This window comes from Engraulis encrasicolus, chromosome 5 (genome assembly GCF_034702125.1).
Source record: "Engraulis encrasicolus isolate BLACKSEA-1 chromosome 5, IST_EnEncr_1.0, whole genome shotgun sequence".
In the NCBI taxonomy this organism is placed as follows: domain Eukaryota; kingdom Metazoa; phylum Chordata; class Actinopteri; order Clupeiformes; family Engraulidae; genus Engraulis; species Engraulis encrasicolus.
The window spans coordinates 10177147-10198585 of record NC_085861.1 but is presented as its reverse complement, the minus strand read 5'-3'; the positions used below and the strand labels follow the sequence as shown (position 1 = coordinate 10198585).

Below are 21439 nucleotides of genomic sequence, written 5' to 3'. Positions count from 1 at the left end.
AAGGCTTTCTAAGAAAAAAAAAGATGTTGTGAGTGAGTCTCCGTAGCGTAGCTTCATCTTATTTATTCGCTGCACTGTGCAGTATACTTCCAGTGACTTGAGATTTTGAGATGAAATGAAAGAAATGTCCGTCCTCACTGTGAGCACTGTCCTCATTAGATAGAAGACCTTACTTGGTGTCTTACTCTAAGTATATCAATGACGACAAGGATTGTCACAATCTAGAAAAGTACAGTATAGAAATTGATACGGTGTCTTACTCTAAGTATATCAATGACGACAAGGATTGTCACAATCTAGAAAAGTATAGTATAGAAATCGATACGGTGTCTTACCCTAAGTATATCAATGACTACAAGGATCGTCACAATCTAGAAAAGTACAGTATAGAAATTGATACGGTGTCTTACTCAAAGTATATCAATGACAACAAGGATCGTCACAATCTAGAAAAGTACAGTATAGAAATTGACAGGGTGTCTTACTTAAAGTATATTGATGATGACAAGGATCATCACAATCTAGAAAAGTACAGTATAGAAATTGATACAGTATAGACAGTATGTATACAGTATAGAACTTGATAGGGGATAGAGATTTAAAAGAGAGGAGGGGTAGAGACAGAGAATACAGGGGAAGGCACACAGAAGGAGAACTATCCATGAGGATTAGACTGTATCTCTGGATGCGGTGTTATTGTTTTTTTTTTTCTTCCTAGATTATTAATCTCCTGTCATAATGCATCATTGTTATGTCTGCCCACATGATCATGTGTTTCCCATGTTGTACTGTAGAGCAGGTTGGGGAAATACTTCATGCTTCATTATAGGGAGGCTGACATGGGTGGAAAAGGGGTCAGTTGTCCTTGGCCCTGGGACACAGAATCGGGTGCTCATCACATTTTATCTACCGGTATATGTATTGGAGCGTATATGAATAGATCTATGTATATGTACTGGTTATGGATGTCTGATGATGTTTATGTGTCTGTGTGAAAATGATGTCATCATGTATTATTATAAATGAGATATGTACTAACAAATATCCAACAAACGCTGAACCTGATGGAACTGACTGTCTTGATGTGAAAACAAATATCCCTATATATGGGACAATAAATAATCTAATATTAGAAGGGGTCCCTTTCAGATGACTTTGTCCCGGAGCCGTCTAAACCTGTCAGCGGCCCTGATTTAGCATTTTGTGGTGGTGGTGGTTTTTCCCATTGGCTTGTCATTGGGCTATTCTGGGAACATGTTAATTTGCACCCAGTCGAGATAGAGAGAGAAGCTAGAGAAATGGGACATGAAAACTTGCTTAATTATTTACAGCTGCTTCTTTTTTAGCAGTGAATAATTATTACATATAGGCCCATTTCAGTAGGGCCCATTTCACTTCTTCTCAGACACTTTGAGGTCATTTTGTTTTCAGCACTATGTATTTTTAGTTTTACACTGGTGTTTGTTAGTATGCATAATAACGCCATTAAAATAGCCATTTTGAATCATAAGAGTAGCAGCAGCCCGCAGCAGGATTGTGGATGGGGGTTGTTTATGCCATCCTTTGCCAGAATATTACTATAATTACATCCCTGCGGCTGTTTGCTTCCACATCTCTTGTACTTTCAAAAAGCTAGGAAATGTTTCTACCTAATAAACATGTACATGTATGACACCGTGGAAATTAAGCACTGTGCTGTAAGCTAAAAGCATGGCATTTTAAAGATAGCAAACCTGAGAGTTAATATTCTGCACGCAGCGGAAATGTATAGAATAACCTTTGAAGATGCAGAACTATTGTCGAGGGGAAATTCATTTTCCATAAACCTGACGATGGAGCTTACAAGCGCCTTTGAGGCATTCCTGATGGATGGATCAGACACAACATTATATTCCTTTTGAACAGTTGCTGTGCTGAGATACTAAGTCATTACATGGCTATGTGTTTGGCACAGATCTAAGCCAGTGATTCTCAAAGTGTGGTCCGGGGACCACTGGTGGTCCGTGACAGAGCTCAGGTGGTCCCTGAGGGATTTCTACTTTTCCAAGACAATCTAGCAGTAGGCTATATTTTAACATTATTACAAAGCTTAACATAGCAGAAGTCTTATTTTCAATCAGACAGGTTATGCAGTGTGAATAAAAAGTAAATGATCTGCATCGAAATTAGTAGTGTCAAATTAGCACCCGTCAACAGTCAATTCAGTTGGTCCCTGGACATTTTTTGGGGGGACAAAGTGGTCCTCGGTCTGAACAAGTTTGAGAAACACTGATCTAAGCCATTGTGTTCCTTGTAATGGGGTGGGGGTGAGAATATGACAAGGGGAACAGATCAAAGGGGCAAACTGACCGGGGAAAATGCACCCAGTTTCAGTTATTACAGGATGCCTTTGTGTTGTGGTAAAATGTACATTTCCTACCAGTGTAGTATCCCATGCCGAAATGCAGAATAGTGCTCACAAACACTGAAAGTACAGTACACCTTGATTTGAATACCCAGGGTTGGAAAATTGGATTAGTGCAGTATTTTTTACTTTTTAAAAATACACATCATGCGGTTTTAACTCATATAAAATTCACTTAACCATTTGATTTGTCAAAGTTTGCTTCAAAAACTGTATAAGCATTGCACAGACAAGCTATTTTATCTTCATGTTTGACATTTATATGGTCTGATTTACAAACAAATGAAATTCTGTATTGTGAAATGTAAGAGTTATCGCACTGTTCTATAAATCCCCCCAAGTTTCACTGACAACATGGACTGGTAGGCCTATATACCCTTTTACAATATGAAATATCCTTCGTACTTCAAAAGCAGTTCAGGATATTACTATTACACCCTTCTGCAAACTTCATTGGACTGTAGGAAAGGCCTCATCAGTGTGCTGCCATGGACTGTCTGGTCCGCAGTGCACCTATCTACCCCCAGACAGAGCCGCTGGCAGCTTTTGCTGGACCCAGGACAAAGTCATCTGAAAGGGCCCCCTATCCAATACATACAACATAATGGGGACCCAATTCTGGGCCCCCTATCTCACTGGACCCGGGACAACATACCCCTTCGACCCCCACCCCCCACCCACCCCCTTCGACCCCCCCCCCCCCCCCCCCCCCTCGGCACACTCCAGCAGTGTGAAGAAGCACCATTAAAATGGACCCCGCCATCACACCCCTATACCTCACCTCACACGCCCCTCTCGTTTCCAACTCCGGAGCCCATCCATTACCCCGAGTATAGACAGGCAGGCACTGCAGGCAGAGCACTCCCCTGTCCTTAGACTCAGCTCTTAGTGGCACCTGTTCTTCAAAATGATTGACAGGTGTTGCTGCGGTCATGCTTCCCCCACCTGACAGTCTCCATTAGGAGAGGGAAAAGTGACCCTCCTCTTTAAAACACCCTTAACCCTGTTTTACGCCTCAGCAGGGTCGTAATGAGACATTTTCAAATACAGAGGTCAAATACTGCGTGCTGTACCGCATACTGTACGTTTAGAATGCTTCAAACTCTTTAGTCAAACTCTCGTTTGTTTTCCTTCATCACTGCTTGAGGATGGCATGGGGGTGGCGTATACAGACTGAATTTATCATTGTTGTTCATAATATATCGATTTTCATCATAGATAAATATTACATTTCTTAAAAATTTACAGAGGACATGACCTCTGTGTCCTCAATGATAGTTACGGCCATACGCCTCAGTGCTGCTCAGGTTTTAGGAGGAAATGATGAGTCAGAAGGGGATGATGACACTGTATTAACAAAAGGCTAGAGGCTGGCCACATTGGAATATTAAGCAAATGATGGTGTTTCGTAGCACAACAAAACAACAAATAAATGCAAAAAGTATGAGCAGCGGGTAAGAACATCTCACATTAAGAGACTGAGAAGAGGGAATGACGTATTGAACCAAATGAAATGGTCACCCCGAGGCATCTTTTGGAGTGGCAGGCTGGCAGCCATCTTTGAGGGGCACATGAAATGAAAATGACTGGAAGTTTACCACCGGGTTCTAGAAGACCACCATTACCAGAGAAGCCCCAGCGAAGCAGAGGAGTTTTAATCCGTATTCATTTGACTTGATTAGGTCCCAAAAGATCTTCATATGAGAAGAAAATACATTCTTGTTTTTCAAGCTCATTTGCAGCACTCCCCCCCCCCCACCTCACCCCACCACACCAAAGGGATTTAATTAGTAGAGATTGGTTGCTTCATACTCTTCCAAAATTTAAATAATTAATATTATTTCTGACATGTATAATCTGCCCATTTATACCACTTCATCAAGCAAGGGTCATGAAAAAGATTCATTTCAAAGTACCAAACCCGAAACTCCCAGGATTCACATCAACAATTCCAATCAATTTTGAAGTAGCAATCAGTCTTAGTTCCTCTTAATTCCCTTCCACAATCCCACTTAAATGTATTCATTTGCAGTGCATGCAAAAACTTCTTAATAAATACAATGCTAATATACTGTGCTCAGATCGACAGTACTACCACTCAGCATGGCAGGCACAGTATTCTTCCTTCCATCTCTCCTTTGTTAGTTGTCTCATGACTGTGTGCAGTTGTACTATTGCTCAGACTTGCCTTACCTTGTCATTGTCAGTACCAGAAGATGTCATTTCTTTTCCAAGATCCAGGTCATAATGTGGGCATGAGTTTGTTTACTGTACATAACATTTGCAGACACATCTTCAGTATGTTAAGATGTTTCAAATAATATTTAAACAAAACCCACGCCCCCATTAGCTGGCCACAATCTCAGAAAAGGCACAAAACAAAAATGACACATCATCGGGTACTAGTATAGCAAGTTATGGTCAATATGTGAGCAATGTAATTGCATGTTGATATTTGCTGGAATTTCCCTTTAATGTCGCTGGCCATTATCCCGCTGTCATTTACGTAAGACGGTGAACACTCACTATTATTAGTGAGCTAAGGATGGACAGACAGCATTTACACCGCAGCCTGGTGCTCTGTGTCATTACAAGTGGCTGTGGAAAGGTCAGTGTAGAGACGTTCTGCTCCAAGCTAAATGACAATCCTTCTCCCACCCTGCCAGCGACATCATGGCAGTAATTGAGGGACACAGCTCTCATACAGATACCCAACGCAGTCTCACCCCAAGTAGTCAATTTCTGACTACCTTGGACCAGACGGCAATTTTTGACGTCTTGGGTATTCCTTACACGTCACATTTTGACTATGTGGCCTAACCCTAAAACTATTCCTAAACCTAACCTCAATGACGTTATGCTGCCACAAGGGGGCGCCTTTGAGGACATAGTCAAAATATGACGTGGAAGGAATACCCAAGACGTCAAAAATTGCAGTCTTGGGGTGTCAAAAATTGAGTAGTCAAAAATTGACTACTTGGGGTGAGACTGTGTAGAGATACCCCACGCCTCTCACTCAAGGTCTGCAGGGCCACAGTGGTGGTGTATTGAAAAGGGAAAAGCGAGGGACAGATTAAAGAGGCTGAGCTGGATGTTTTGGTGGTGGTGTGTTGGGCCACTGAGCACTCTTGTCTGTGTCCGGCAGACACGTAATTGTCACCGGACATTTGTTTAACTCTGAGCAGGAAAGACACCGTGTACCTCTTCATCCTCCTACATGGCCAGAATTCCTTTCATAGAAGATACGCCATTTAAAGAATTATGTATCGTGTAGAGACGTGAATTGGAAATAAAAAGACACTTATTCCACTTCCTCTGGTCATCTTTCAAACTATACAAAGTTCTACAAGGTACAGTACCTATCAATACATCCCATTATACACAGTATATGGCACTTTGCTTGTACTGTAATTTAACGCGACATCTAGCTCATATAGAGCTGAACGAGCTGCATCGGGGCACCAGTGAACAACAAGATGCACACCCAGATGCCTTCACAGTGGTACTGGGGGATTTCAACCACGGAAATCTCAAAACAGTACTTCCAAAATTTCATCAACATGTCAACTTCCCAACAAGAGAACAAAACACCCTGGACCTCGTTTACACAAATCAGAAGAGAGCATACAAGGCAAAGCCCATCCCCCACATTGGATCATCAGACCACACGACAATTCTGCTACTGCCAGCTTACAGACAAAAGGCAAAACTCACCAAACCAGTTCAGAAGGAGGTGAGAAAATGGCCTGAGGGAGCCATCTCACGACTTCAGGACTGCTTTGAAACCACAGACTGGGACATTTTCAAAACAACTGCCACCCACAGCAATCACATTGACATTGAGGAGTACACAGACACTGTGACCTCCTACATCACAAAATGCATCGATGATGTTACAGAAATAAAACACATCACTACCAGGGCCAACCAGAAGCCATGGTTCACAGGAGACGTCCACCGACTGCTGAGGGCCAGAGACAAAGCCTTCAGAGCAGGAGACGTAGCTGGCCTAAAGACAGCAAGGGCTAACCTGTCCCAGGGCATCAGGAAAGCAAAAAAGGAATACTCAGACAAAATAACAACACACTTCAAAGACAGCAGAGATGCACAGAGCCTGTGGCAGGGCATACAGGCCATCACGGACTATAAGCCTGCACCACGAAGCTGTGACAACAACACCTCTCTGCTAAACGACCTGAACAGTTTCTTTGCCCGCTTTGAAGCACAAAATGACACTCACCCACAGAAAACTCCCCCTACCCCCCATGATCAACCCCTTACCTGTCCTCTGCCACTGTTAAGAGGACACTGGCCACCATCAACCCACGCAAAGCAGCTGGCCCAGACAACATACCAGGCCGAGTGTTGAAGGATTGTGCAGAAGAGCTGAAGGATGTCTTCACAGACATCTTTAACATCTCTCTGGAGCAAGCAGTCATCCCATCACTTTTCAAAGCTGCTACCATCATACCTGTGCCGAAGAAATCATCACCATCATGCTTCAATGACTACCGTCCTGTAGCACTGACGCCCATAATCATGAAGTGCTTCGAACGGCTAGTCCTGTCACACATCAAAGCCACCCTACCCCCCACCCTAGACCCCTACCAGTTCGCATACCGAGCCAAGCGATCCACGGAGGATGCAATTTGCTCTGCCCTCCATCCAGCCCTCACCCACTTGGACAATAAAGACTCATATGTGAGAATGCTGTTCATTGACTTCAGTTCAGCATTCAATACCATAATACCACAACAACTCATCAGAAAACTGGACAAACTAGGTTTCAGCACCTCCCTCTGCAACTGGCTGCTGGACTTCCTGATGCAAAGACCACAAGCAGTACGGGTAGGGAACAACACCTCGAGCACCCTGACCCTGAGCACGGGGGCTCCGCAAGGTTGTGTTCTCAGCCCCCTGCTGTTCACGCTGCTGACACACGACTGCACAACGACCCACAGCACTAACCATCTAGTGAAGTTTGCGGATGATACAACACTGGTGGGCCTCATCACCAAGGCTACAGAGAAGAAGTAGACCTGCTGGCCAGATGGTGCAAAGACAACAACCTCCTGCTGAATGTCAACAAGACCAAGGAGATTGTTGTCAACTTCCAAAGGGTCCAAAAACAACTGCCACCACTGACCATCGACGGCGATGCTGTGGAGAGAGTGAGCAGCACCAAGTTCCTTGGAGTGCACATCAGCGACGACCTCTCTTGGACCACCAACACTACATCACTGGCGAAGAAGGCCCATCAGCGTCTCTACTTCCTGCGCAAACTAAAGAAGGCAAGTGCTACACCCTCCATCATGACAACATTCTACAGAGGAACCATAGAGAGAGTCGTGTCCAACTGCATCACAGTGTGGGGAGGAAGCTGCACGGAGAAAAACAGGAAGACACTCCAGCGTGTTGTGAACACAGCGAAGAAGATCATTGGAGTACCACTCCCCTCCCTGCAGGACATTTACACCACACGCCTCACCCGGAAAGCACTGATGATCATCAAAGACACAAGCCACCCTGCACACAAACTGTTCAGCCTCCTGCCCTCTGGAAAGAGGTACAGGCGCCTCCGTTCCCGTACCACCCGGCTGGCGAGCAGCACAATGCACCAAGCGATCAAGATGCTGAACACTCAACCCACTCTCCCTCCACTGTCAGCCTCTAGCCAGCAAGGCCACTGACAACCCCCCCCCCCCCCACCCCCCCTGTCAGCCTCTAGCCAGCAAGGCCACTGACAACCCCCCCCCCCCCATCCCCCACCACCATATCTGCGACTGAACATTCCACCTGCACTACTATACTTGTGACTGAACTTTCAACCTGCACTAACTCAAAACATGCACACACACACACACACACACACACACACACACACACACACACACACACACACACACACACACACACACACACACAAGCACACTGCACTTTCTGCACTAAACCCAAACATACACACACTGACACACACACACACACACACACACACACACACACACACACACACACACACAGACACACACGAACACACACACAAGACGCACACCGCACCTTCGACCTGCACTAAACACATACACACACATACACACACACACACACACACACACACACACACACACACACACACACACACACACTGCTGCTGGTGTACTTGACAGACCTTTTTTATATTTATTTTCTTCAAAATGCTACTATTACCATGTCAGAACGCTATAAAGGACTTTTTTAGGAAAAGCACAAAAGCACAACAAATACCTCTTAATGTATGTCCTCTACAAGTCTTCTGTTGTCCAGTCTTGCACTTTAAATGTCTGTATGAGCACTGTCTATGTCCATACTGTCTTAAGTCCATGTATAAGTACTGTCTATGTCTAAACTGTCTATGTCCTTACCTTAATTAGTCTATGTCTGTATGGGAAAGCAAGAAATGTAATTTCAAATTCTTTGTATGACCAGTGCATGTAAAGAAATTGACAATAAAACCTACTTGACTTGACTTGACTTGACTTGATATAGAGGGCACAGTTCCTGGGTAATGTGGAGTCATATGTCTTGCTCAAGGGCAGTTTTGAGGGTAACGGAGAGCAGAATCCGCAATCTTCCAGTAGGAGACGCAAACCTGCAGCCCCCCATTCCCAGCACCAATTCCCTAACCATTAAGCCACTTCTGCCCCCATTACATGGTGTAAGCTGTAGCTGACCCCACAAATAATAATAATGATAGCAATCAATTCCATCATGTAGTTACACTTGTAGTACTTAGTACAAAGTAAATTGCTATTCAGCTGTCCCCTGTCTAAAGACCTACTGGCAGATTTTGGAAATTGTGCATGGCTGAAAGAGATGCCTCATCGTGTCACAAGATGGCTGCTGAATGAATAGGCCAAATTTATTTAATTTTATTTTATTTTATTTTTTATGCCTTTATTTTTCGTGATAGGATAGTGGAGGAGAGACAGAAACCGAGCTGGGCAAGAGAGCTGGGGAGGGATCGGCAAATGACCCGGGCCGGAATCCATCCCGGGTCGCTGGCGTAGCAGTCCAGTGTCCAGCCATTAGAGCCTCGTTAGAGAACAGGCCAATTAAGAAAGACTTTGGTGAAAGCCCATTGGGGAACTTCAACTCACATTGTCATTGTGGCACAGCACTCCACAGCACACAAGTGAACACTGCACACTGCACACAACGAAATTGCTTTTATGCCTCACCCGTGCAAGGGGGCAGCCCTCAATGGCGCCCCTATAGAGCAGTGCGGTGGGGCGATACCATGCTCAGGGTACCTCAGTCATGGAGGAGGATGGGGGAGAGCACTGGTTAATAACTCCCCCCACCAACCTGGCTACAGCACAGTCAGAGTGCTCTTCCTGTGGCTAAGGAAGGTGATAGCATTAAGTGCTGCTGCAGGAGGCCAAGCGCTCGGTGGGAAACTGATTGACTGTTATTTTGTTTTGGTCCTCTGCAATGCCTTAATACAGGCCTTGGTGCACTCAGACGTCTCCATTCAAAGCCTCTGGTAATTGAATTTATGCCAGTGAGTGTATTGCATTAGCTGCAGACAATCAGGTCAGGTGTTGTGAAGGAGGACAGACCTTCGTCTTTGGGAAGTAATTATGAGTGAATTGTGGGGTGCCGCTTCCTTTTGCATGTTGTCATGCCGTTAAACTGTAATGGAGCATGGCTGGCTGCCAGGGCCGTAACCAGATACAAATACCGAGGTCAAATACTGCGTGCTGTACTGCATACTGTACATTTAGAATGCTTCAAACACATCAGTTAAATCCTTAAAGGGACACTGTGTGAGATTTTTTGTTGTTTATTTCCAGAAATGATGCTGCCCATCCACTAATGTTACCTTTTTCATGAATATTTACCACCACCATCAAATTCTAAGTATTCATTATGACTGGAAAAATTGCACTTTTCATACATGAAAAGGGGGATCTTCTCCATGGTCCACCATTTTGAATTTCCAAAAATAGCCATTTTTAGCTGCAAAAATTACTGTACTTGGACCACACTAGCAAATATTTGTTTATTACCTATTAAACTTTCATGTAAAGATCAAATTTGGCAATTGGCAGCCCAGTTTCAATGAGCAGCATAGTTACAGTACCTTTTTTGACCATTTCCTGCACAGTGTACCTTTAAGTTTGTGTTTTCATTAATCACTACCTGGCGTATACAGACTGAATTTATCATTGTTGATCATATATCGGTTTTCATCATAGATAAATTTTACATTACTGAAAAAAATACAGAGGACATGACCTCTGTGTCCTCAATGGTAGTTACGGCCATGCTGGCCGTTACAGTGTGTGGTGGGCGTGTCCTCATTATCTACAGCCAGTGTTTCACAACCCTTTTTTTGTGTTGCGCACCCCCTAAGCTTTTTTGTCATATCATGAGTACCACTTCACTCATGCTCTGTATGCTCTCATGCTCTCTTCCACTGTCCAAATGTGACTGTGCTCCATGTATTTGTCATGATAAAACATTTCCATGTACCCACTAGTGAGCTCGCGTACTCCTTGTGGTACTTGTGCCCCTGTATGGGAAACACTGATCTACACAGGATGGCAAAATACATATCACTGATCAGTTGAAACCTGTTTTAGCCACATTCTCAAGAATCAGTGGTATGTATTTGCCTTCCTGTAGATCCAAAATATAAGTATCCTATTGTATATTACCACAGATGAAGGTGTTGGCTGTGCAGCAATGTATTGAAACAACCTCCCCATATTTATACATCATTACCTGATTTTTTTTTCTGTTCATGGAAAAAATATATGTTGAGACATGTTTTTGCCAAACTTTCAAGAATCAGTAATATGCTTTCAGGGTTTTATGTGGACTAGAAGACTCCACATAAAGTAGGGCTATCAGTCAGGCTGAATGTATTAGCCTGATTATCATCGACTTTCAAATCTCTTTGAGACTTGATCTGACCAAGAGCATAAGAAATTAACATTTCCCAAACGGCATGGTTGAGCCGCCTCTCTTGGTTTGCTAATGGTTGTTTGCTGCCCGACGAAGAGGGAGGAGTTCCTGTATTTTCGGGAACTCAGAAAGTACTTGCATATTAGGAACAAACATAGCTATCTGCCAGCATCAACAAATGTCAACCTTTTTAAATACATTTTTTTTTACACGTTTCACCAAATTTGCAGTTATTAGAAACTAAAGACTTTTTTTGAAGGTATCATAATTTAACAAACTTTTGCGAGACGTGTATTGCAAGCCGTGATATCGCGATAACGATATATTTTCGATATATTGTGCAGCCCTACTACACACACAGGCGTTGAGGTATTACACCTGACAGTATTCAGTCCACCGGGGAATAGCCCAGCGTAGCGCGTGATCCCTGTGCACATGAGTGGGAGGTAAGAGGGCCAGAGGTCATATTGAGTGAAAGAGCTTCTCGGTAGACTAGAACGACCTTCACTAGGACCTTGTTATCGCTGCACAACGTCTGCCTGCTATCACCAGCTCAAGTCTTAAAGCAGAAATATCGAGCAAGTGTAAATGTAATTATACGGAAACTCTTTTGCTAATTTGGAGGACCTCAGTTGCCTTGAAACAAGCTGCTTGGCTAATTAATAGATGGTGCATAGAGAGAGGAGGCTGCACTGGAGGGAGGTGACGAGGGCAAAAAAGCTGTGCAGCACCTATCTTTATGATGAACTGTAATTGTGCTATTTATACTATGCATGCACCTCCCCTGAGTGTACTCTTTGTGCATTTTATATGTCAAGTGCAGCAGAATACCAGCGTGATTAAGTATTTATTTTATATTTATATGTATTTATTTTAAATTGTGTGGAGGTGAGGACGCTTCTGGAAAGTGCATATTTCCTAATGCGGATAGATCTTTGCATCATTTACTATGTTAATTAAAGCCACATATCCTAATCCAAAAGTACAGTTTGAAGGATTGCATATCTGTCACATTTATTCCAACAATGATATAACATAAAAGCTCATTGCTTTTGTACTAATATTTTTTGGACAAGGCTTTTCTGTATCTAGGGTAGGGTTAAGGTTAGGTCTGGGTCTGCATCTACACATAGAGGAATCGCTCACTAAATACCAGTCATAACCACAAGGTTAAAGAGAGATATCTCAAGTGAAATAAAGAGCTTTTCTTTTCCTTCTTTGTTTGTTTGTTTGTTTGATTCTTTCTTTCTTTCGTTCATTCTTTCATTCTTTTCTTTCTTTCTTTCTTTCTTTCTTTCTTTCTTTCTTTCTTTCTTTCTTTCTTTCTTTCTTTCTTTCTTTCTTTCTTTCTTTCTTTCTTTCTTTCTTTCTTTCTTTCTTTCTCTCTTTATTTGCTTGCTTCCTTCCCTCTTTGACTCGCAGTAAGGTCCTGAAGGAGATTGCCATTGGTGGGCTGAAGCCTGACGAGACCGTGCAGGCCAATCAGGAGGCCCAGCTCCTGTCACAGCTGCACCATCCCGCCATCCTCAAGTTCTACACCAGCTTCCTTGAGCGGGACAGCTTCTGCATCATCACAGAATACTGCGAGGTAACATACTGTACAGCCTAATGTTCAATATCCAAGTACTGTCATGTTAGCCTTCGTGCATTTCCGCTCAACTTCGTGAGCTCGCACGAGGGTCTGGAAATCTTAGACGAGCCCGAATGGAATCAGAAATTTCACAGCCTGTCCAATCACAATCGCGGGCCGGGATCGCGGGGCGGGGTATATTTATGTTACTTTACTTTATTTATTTCTTCAGGACATTGCACATTAATGAACATATACATACATGTACATATATGTAAATATGCTAGATTGTAGCCCAAGGGCTAATTTCCATCTGGTGTCCAAAATAGGCATATATATATATATGTATATACAAGTCAGTGGTTGAAGTAGTTCGTAATTCAAAAAGACACACGTGAATTCTCCAGTCAGGTTCATCAGGTATTATGACAGGACAGTATGAGAGGAGACAGGAAACAATTGTGAGAGAGAGATGGGGTAGAACCGGGGTCCCCGTGGGCATGTACTGTAAGCCCAAATGTGGGGGGCTTAGCGCGCTGCACCACAGCACCCCCAATACAGCAGAATTATTAGGTAACATACAGTATAGCCTGATATTCAATTTCCAATTACTGTGAGGTAGCCTAAAACATGATATTCAATAACCGAGTGCTATGAGGTAATATGCTGCCTCATCTTCAATATCTGAGTGCTGAGAGGTCACATTAAACCTGATATTCAGTATCCCAGTACTGTGAGGTAGCATGACGCCTGATAATCAATTTCATTTTCAATACCAATACCAATCAGCGAATGCATTTTCATTTCATTTCATTACATTTCATAATAATACATACATGTATGTATGTATTTTTTTCTCTGATCAAAATGTCTGGCTGGCTGGCTGACTGTATGAATGGTACACTTCTCAGCACCACCACGGCAATGTCTCTCTGTCCTGTACCGGCAGCCATCATCTTTTCAAAAGATGAGAAGATAATGCCCCTGTCATTAGCCCGTTCTAACAGCTAGCGTCTGCTTCCTTCTCATTTGGTTGTTGTTACACAGCACTACCTTCCCCGGTGTCAGTGACAGGGGTGCGGGGACATTATTGGGGACATCGACAGGACATCCTGCACTCTTGTGTCTGAGACTCGGATGTGGCACTGCACCACTGCTGTTGACGTGTGACTGGAAGGGTGACAATTGTGGCCTGACCTTGTTACTGTGTGACTGTCTACTGTATGACACTAGCTTTGCTGTTTTGTTTTTTATTTTGCCCTACAAAGGCAAAGTGCAGTAACTACGCGAACATTGAAACTCAGCACAATACCCTTTTTTGTTTTGGTATTAGGTTGGGTATTGTAGTCACTGTGAATTTGACATATCACATAAGGCTTTGTCGCAAGATAAAGGTGGTGTAATGACAACCATTTTCAGTCTTAACTTGAATTTTGACAACTTTGTACTTTGCTTTTGTAGGGCTGTATTGCATTCTTGCACCCCCTCACGCAAACACAAACACACCACACATGTGCGTGCACGCACACACACACACACACACACACACACACACACACACACACACACACACACACACACACACACACACACACACACACACACACACACACACACACACACACACACACACACACACACACACACTTGATCTGGTTGTGGTCTTGTCTCCTTAATGTACTATTTATGCCCAGAAGCAAACATCTCTCTCTCTATAGATTAATTACGGTGATCATCATGATTGAATGATGATTATCCTTTTATGTGAAGTAATGCCCTTATCCATATCATCATATCGTCAAGCAATAAAAGCTATCCTATGGATGATAAGAGACCTGAGGCTGGGTGAAATTTTCTGGTAATTTGTTACGTCTTACATCTTCCTTTTACCTGTTTTTTCCGTCTACAAAGGGTTGTCCTCTCAGATCAAAAACCCTCTTGAAGGGGGAATTGTATGATGCAGTTTGTTATCAGAGACAGTGAGGAGCGAGCGCCAGATGTGACTGCCGTGGGCAGCTCTTCCCGCTTGCTTCTGTCTCGCTCTCTCGCTCCATTTCACTCTCCGTTTTCTTCTTTTTGTTCTTGTTCTCATTTTTTTTACATCTGAGATGATGCAAATATTCACCATTTTACACAGAAACGAAAAAGGTACTCACCACAGGGTCAACTGGGTTTATTACATTGAGTCCACATAATAATGTCAGCAATGTCTCAGGTTGTTTTTTTTGCTATAGTTTCAGTATTTCCAAGTCTCCAAGTTTCAACATTAGCAGCATGACAGCATTGCAACAACAGGACACATTTTCAGAAAGCACCATCTCTTTGTGCTCTTGGTGCACAAAGAACCTTAAAAATTCAGTTTAAGACTTAGGTGCTGTTTATACATACCTGGGTATTTTAATAAACGAACATTTTGCTTAGCGAAATATGTTCGTTCACATCAAAGGCAAATACGCATACATGTGCTGTTGAGAGCTGTCATAAATACGTTAAGGCCGTAAGTAGTGCCATCCAAGTCTCCGTTTATCTCTGTTTATATACAAACGCTAACCGGAGATTTTAAAAAATCTCCACTTTTGCCGGAGTTTTTTTGGAGCTTCGTTTATAGAGGGAAAACCTTCGTTTGTTTGTGAACGAAAGGCACATCCGAAGGAGAAGGTCTGCGTATATCAAAATACCCGGGTATGTATAAACACCGCCTTAGTATACATTAATACAATACAGTACAGTACAGTAATACTTACATGCAATACAGTAATTTGCAAGTCATAGGACATTATCATGCAGTAGAATACAGGGACCAAGCATGTCATATTGAAGATTAAACTAGGTGGGCAGGATGAGGTGTTTTTGTGTGTACACCAGCTGAGAGTCTTCGGGTCCCCACGCTGGTGCTACCTCCGTTCTACTCGAGTGAGTGATTGATGTGTGGACGAAGACAACAGAGAATGAGTGATTGATCGCATAGCGTGGCCCCCTCCTCCAAATGGTCCTTGAAAATCAGCCCTGAGATCTGAAGACTTAAACATGAGCAGGGGAGATACCATGTGAGGGCCCACTGAGATCAAGTGCACCTCTTCCCTCTCCTGACTGTACTGCCTTCTCTTCTCTTCTCTTCTCTTCTCTTCTCTTCTCTTCTCTTCTCTTCTCTTCTCTTCTCTTCTCTTCTCTTCTCTTCTCTTCTCTTCTCTTCGCTTCGCTTCTCTCCTCTCCTCTCCTCTCCTCTCCTCTTCTCTTCTCTTCTCTTCTCTTCTCTTCTCTTCTCTTCTCTTCTCTTCTCTTCTCTTCTCTCCTCTACTTGTTTCCTCTCTTCTCTTCTCTTCTCTTCTCTTCTCTTCTCTTCTCTTCTCTTCTCTTCTCTTCTCTTCTCTTCTCTTCTCTTCTCTTCTCTTCTCTTCTCTTCTCTACTCTACTCTACTCTACTCTACTCTACTCTCTTCTTCTCTTCTCTTCTCTTCTCTTCTCTTCTCTTCTCTTCTCTTCTCTTCTCTTCTCTTCTCTTCTCTTCTCTTCTCTTCTCTTCTCTTCTCTTCTCTTCTCTTCTTATTTTCTCTCCTTATTCTCCCTTCTTTTTTATATATGTGGTTGCTGTGGAAGAAAAACATCAGGATTTTTTACTGCCGGCTCCAGTCAGTTTTTCATACTAATGAACCCCAATTCCTTGATCTTCCGTCTCTTTTCTTCTCCTCGTAGCCTAATGACAGGCATCAGCACATCGCCTGTGATCTCAGCTCTCGCCACGGCACTTTACCCAAATCACTACCCACAAGCCAGATGGTAATGTGGTAATGGTTGAATGGATGGATGAGAGACGACGTAAAAAACATTCAAATGCCCTCAAAATTGTATCGACATTACTGGATCCACAGCATTATGTCTCTTATTAGTTCCGCTGATTGAATTTTAGCCCCATAAGCTTCCACTCCCGTGGCAGTGTGTTCCACTGCTCCGACAAAAAAAAAAAAAAAACGGAGCGTCCATGCTAAAGGCTTGTGTTCGGCATTGGCTGGGAATCGCTATTACCCGCTGCTCGCTCACATTGACTGGCCCTGTTCACTGCTTGAGTTGCTTCGTGAGAAAAAAATTGATCTTCCCCTCCTGCCTTTTCATCCTCCTAAAGTTATTACAAGTGGGGGGCATCATGGATCAAAACGTTCCCACGTTTGGCCGAAATCAAGCCTCAGTGAGGCCCCATCACCCTGGCACCCCAGCCGATGAGAGCAAGACTTGTTTAGGGAGAAGAGGTAAAGGGGCATATGGAGGGGGAAAGTGGCTCCTCTGGTAGGCCCCGCACTGATTCTGGATCAGTAGGACTCCAGTGGAGGCCCCTACAGCTGCAAACAGCCCAGAGGGCAGTTAGAGTCCTGGAGGAGAGAGAGAGAGAGAGAGAGAGAGAGAGAGAGAGAGAGAGAGAGAGAGAGAGAGAGAGAGAGAGAGAGAGAGAGAGAGAGAGAGAAAGCGAGTGAGAGAGAGAGAAAGTGAGTAAGAGAGAGAGAAAAAGCGAGCAAGAGATAGAGAGAGAGAGAGGGAAAGAGAGAGCGAGAGAGATAAAGCGAGTGAAAGAGAGTGAAAGTGACGAGGAGAGAGAGAGAGTGTAAGTGAGAGGGAGATAGAGGGAGAGGGAGAAAGCGAGCGAGAGAGACAGAGAAAGAGAGGGAGAGAGAGAAAGAAAGAGAGAGAGGGAGAGAGCGACAAAGCGAGTGAGAGGGAGAGAGAGAGAGAGAGAGAGAGAGAGAGCTTTTAGAGGCCTGAAGTCAAGAGCCACCTCCAGTAGCAGGAGTCATTAGGGGTGCTGAGAAAAAAAACGATTTAGACTTATACATGCAGAGAGGAGGGAGAGCCTGAGAGAGAGAGAGAGAGAGAGAGAGAGAGAGAGAGAGAGAGAGAGAGAGAGAGAGAGAGAGAGAGAGAGAGAGAGAGAGAGAGAGTGTGTGTGTGTGTGTGTGTGTGTGTGTGTGTGTGTGTGTGAGAGAGAGAGGGTGCGATCACAAAGGAAGAAAGAGAGAGCAAGGGAGGGGAAGAGAGAGCGATACAGAGACTGAGACAGACTGGGAAAAGGAGAGGGCACTAGTGTGGAGAGGGAGACAGAAGCACAATGGCAACACATTTAAAAAGAGGGAAAAAAGCAAGAGAGAAGAGAGCAGGGAAGATAACCCCAGCTATCCAGACACCATACGGCACCTGAGCCATGTGCACACGCTAATGACTGGACTGGCGGGGAAATAATAGACAGGTCTTCTTGCAGTGGTGTGCTGTGCACAGACTTTATGGGGGGCAGGTGCTGGGGGGGAATGTGGAACTTGTATCTGCCTTACTGTTTCTCAATGGGGGTGCTACGGCCCCCCAGGGGGCGTTGAGGAGCCCCAGGGGGGGGGCGTTGAGAGGCATACAGTTGAGAGGGGGCAGTGCCTATTAGTCATTAGGGGCGTTAGTCCATTTCATTTTTTAATACTAAGAGGGGTGTTGACAGCCTTACCATGAGGTCAAGGGGGCATTTGGGAGGCTTAGGATGAGGTCAAGGGGGCGTTTGTTGAAAAAAGGTTGAGAACCACTGCTATAGCCTATATAGGGATTATATTGAGACGTCATTATCACACGCTTTTACTCGTCAAGGATTTATATGATCATATCAATATAAACCACAATACATACTGTACATACAACATAAAATGACTTTTAAAAAGGCACTGCTATGTCCAGGGCAAAGGGGCAAGTGCTGTAGCACCACACATTGTCCCTATCTGTGCACGCCTATGTCCTCTTGCATCCATGCATGGATCTGCCACTTGGGGTTGGTGTAGCCTAGTGTTTCTTTAGGGAGCCCATTGGGCAGGCATTTTTTTTAATACTGGGTGGGGGTTGGCAGGCCTATGAAGAGGTCCACGGGGCTTTGGAAGACTCATGATGAGGCCAATGGGGTGTTTGTTGAAAAAAAGGTTGAGAACCACTGGTATAGCCTTGTCTAGCCTAGCCCAGCCTGACTCCCTTATCTTTCCTGGGGAGTTTCTCGCCGGCCTGGGCTTGCGATAGCTGAATTGCTGTTACAGTAAATGCCACTCTTTTAAAGATTATATCTGCTGAGGAGAGAGACAGAGAGAGAGACAGAGAGAGAGACACACACACAGAGAGACAGAGACAGAGAGAGAGACACGGAGAGAGAGAGAGAGAGAGAGAGAGAGAGAGAGAGAGAGAGAGAGAGAGAGAGAGAGAGAGAGAGAGAGAGAGAGAGAGAGAGAGAGAGAGAAATAAGCAATGCATAAATTCTTCTTTAACTACCCAGCTGGGCTCAAACTACAGAACTTTGAAATTGTATCAGATTTTGACGTCAGGTTGCGTTGCACACATAAAGAGAATCGCAAATGGCAATATTTTCTCTGATTGTAAACACAGAGACAATGCCCCGGTGTTCTATTATATTTCAAGTCGTAAATATCGAACCGTGTTTGGGATTTGCAGTCGGCGACTCTTTGAACTGGCAAAGTTCTAACGTCGCACCCGATGAAGAAATCTTGCCTGACAATCGCTTTCTATGGTCCTAGGGGGGTAACGTTCCACTGTTTGTCATGTATGAATTTAAGATCCATGAAATACAAAGCATTATATGATATTGATGAATCAAACATACAGTACAATGTAGTAGAGTATATAGATTATACAGCTTTGAAGCATCAGAAATGAAATCCTCTGTCTATGCTAATATCAGCTGCAAACCTCTGCACCCTCAGCTCGGTTTATTGGCTGTTGTGAAACGAGGATTGCCACATCTGTCTAGACAAATTCATTATCTGCGGCTAATAAGTCATCAAATGTCCCAATTATGACTTTATAATGTCTGCTGTCAATTATGGCTTTATAATGTCTGCTGTCAATTATGGCTTTATAATGTCTGTTGCTACTGATGAGCTCTGAGTACTGAGCAGGATGCTGAGTCTCTAACTAGATGAGTCTTAAGAGTGCACACACTCGCACACATACACACACATGAAGATGCACACATGCACACATGCACATAGTACACACTCTCTTTCTCTCTGTCTATCTCTCTCTCTCCCTCTCAGTCTCTCTCGTTCTCCCCTTCTCTCTCTCTCTCTCTCTCTCTCTCTCTCTCTCTCTCTCTCTCTCATACACACACACACACACACACACACACACACACACACACACACACACACACACACACACACACACACACACACACACACCCACACCCACCCACACACCCACACACACCTCCCTCAGTGGCTATTTATACGAGGACGATTTTGAGGGAAGATGATGAAATATTTTCTCAGAAGTAACTTTCGTTTACACCGCTTACCCCGCCATTGGGGCTTTGAAGACACAAAAATCTGACGACCTCCTCTAGAGTGTGGAATTTTGAAGACGAGCCTTGTTTCGTCGCCGTCTAAATGGCAAAAAAGCAAAAACATACTTACATCTCATACACCTTCACGTCACACTTCTCAAGGTTTTTTTTGCATCTTCAGGCCCCCAACGGTGAGATTGTAAATGAAAGGTACTTTTGACAAAATAATGTGTCGTTTACAAAGATATACCAAAGATATACCAAAGATATACGAAACAGACTCTATCAGGGAATGCCTTACTGTAATACTCTTGACTCTTGAACATCTGTTCCTCACATACATATTATCATTCATTGGAAATATAGGCCAACTATATCAGATGCAGGGAGTTTTTTTTTTTAAATCCTCCAATTCCATTCTCCCCAACTGTCCAATCCTAATTTCCATTCCGTCCTGTAATTAAAATGCTATAAGCGTAGAGGTCTGCACCTGCCATAATTGATGCTCTGTGCAGGCTGCTTGACTGATGGGGAGTGTGGTATATCAGGTTTTCTGGGTAAGCTTGTGGAGTCGGTTGGTGGAGACCCAGGATTGGGTCCTCGTTATATTGTATGTATTAGGAAGGGGGCTTTCAGATTACTTTGATTGCCCTGGAGGAGTATGAAAATGGAGGATAGAAGCATCTGAGAGAGGGAGGATAGAGGAGTTTGAGAGAGGAGTGGAGGATAGAGGAGTGTGAAAGAGAAGTGGAGGATAGAGAAGTCTGAGAGAGGATTGGAGGATAGAGGAGTCTGAGAATAGAGTGAAAGATAGAAGAGTCTGAGAGTAGAGAGGAGTGGAGGATAGAGGAGTCTGAGAGAGGAGTGGAGGATAGAGGAGTCTGAGAGATGAGTGGAGGATGGAGGATAGAGGAGTCTGAGAGAGGAGTGGAGGATAGTGGAGTCTGAAAGAGGAGTGGAGGATAGAGGGGTCTGAAAGAGGAGTGGAGGATAGAGGCGTTTAAAAGAGGGAGGATAGAGGGGTCTGAGAGAGGAGAGGAGGAGTCTAGTAGAGTATCATTTATTGAGAGAGGAGTGGAGGATAGAGGAGTCTGAGAGAGGAGTAGGGCCAGCCGTGGCCTAGTGGTTAGAGAGTTGGGCTTTCAATCTAAGGGTTGCCGGTTCAAATCCCCCCTGACTGCTCCCTAAATCTCCATCCATGGCTGAAGTGCCC

General features: G+C 44.0%; 1 protein-coding gene across 1 annotated transcript in view; it reads left to right on the top strand.

The window, feature by feature from the left end:
• nek11 (NIMA-related kinase 11) overlaps nt 1–21439 on the top strand; it is a 131969-nt gene that overhangs the window by 7354 nt on the left and 103176 nt on the right. The window contains exon 2 of the mRNA XM_063198446.1: nt 12773–12938. Within this exon, the coding sequence (XP_063054516.1) occupies nt 12773–12938 (166 nt within the window). The remainder of the gene's footprint in view (nt 1–12772; nt 12939–21439) is intronic.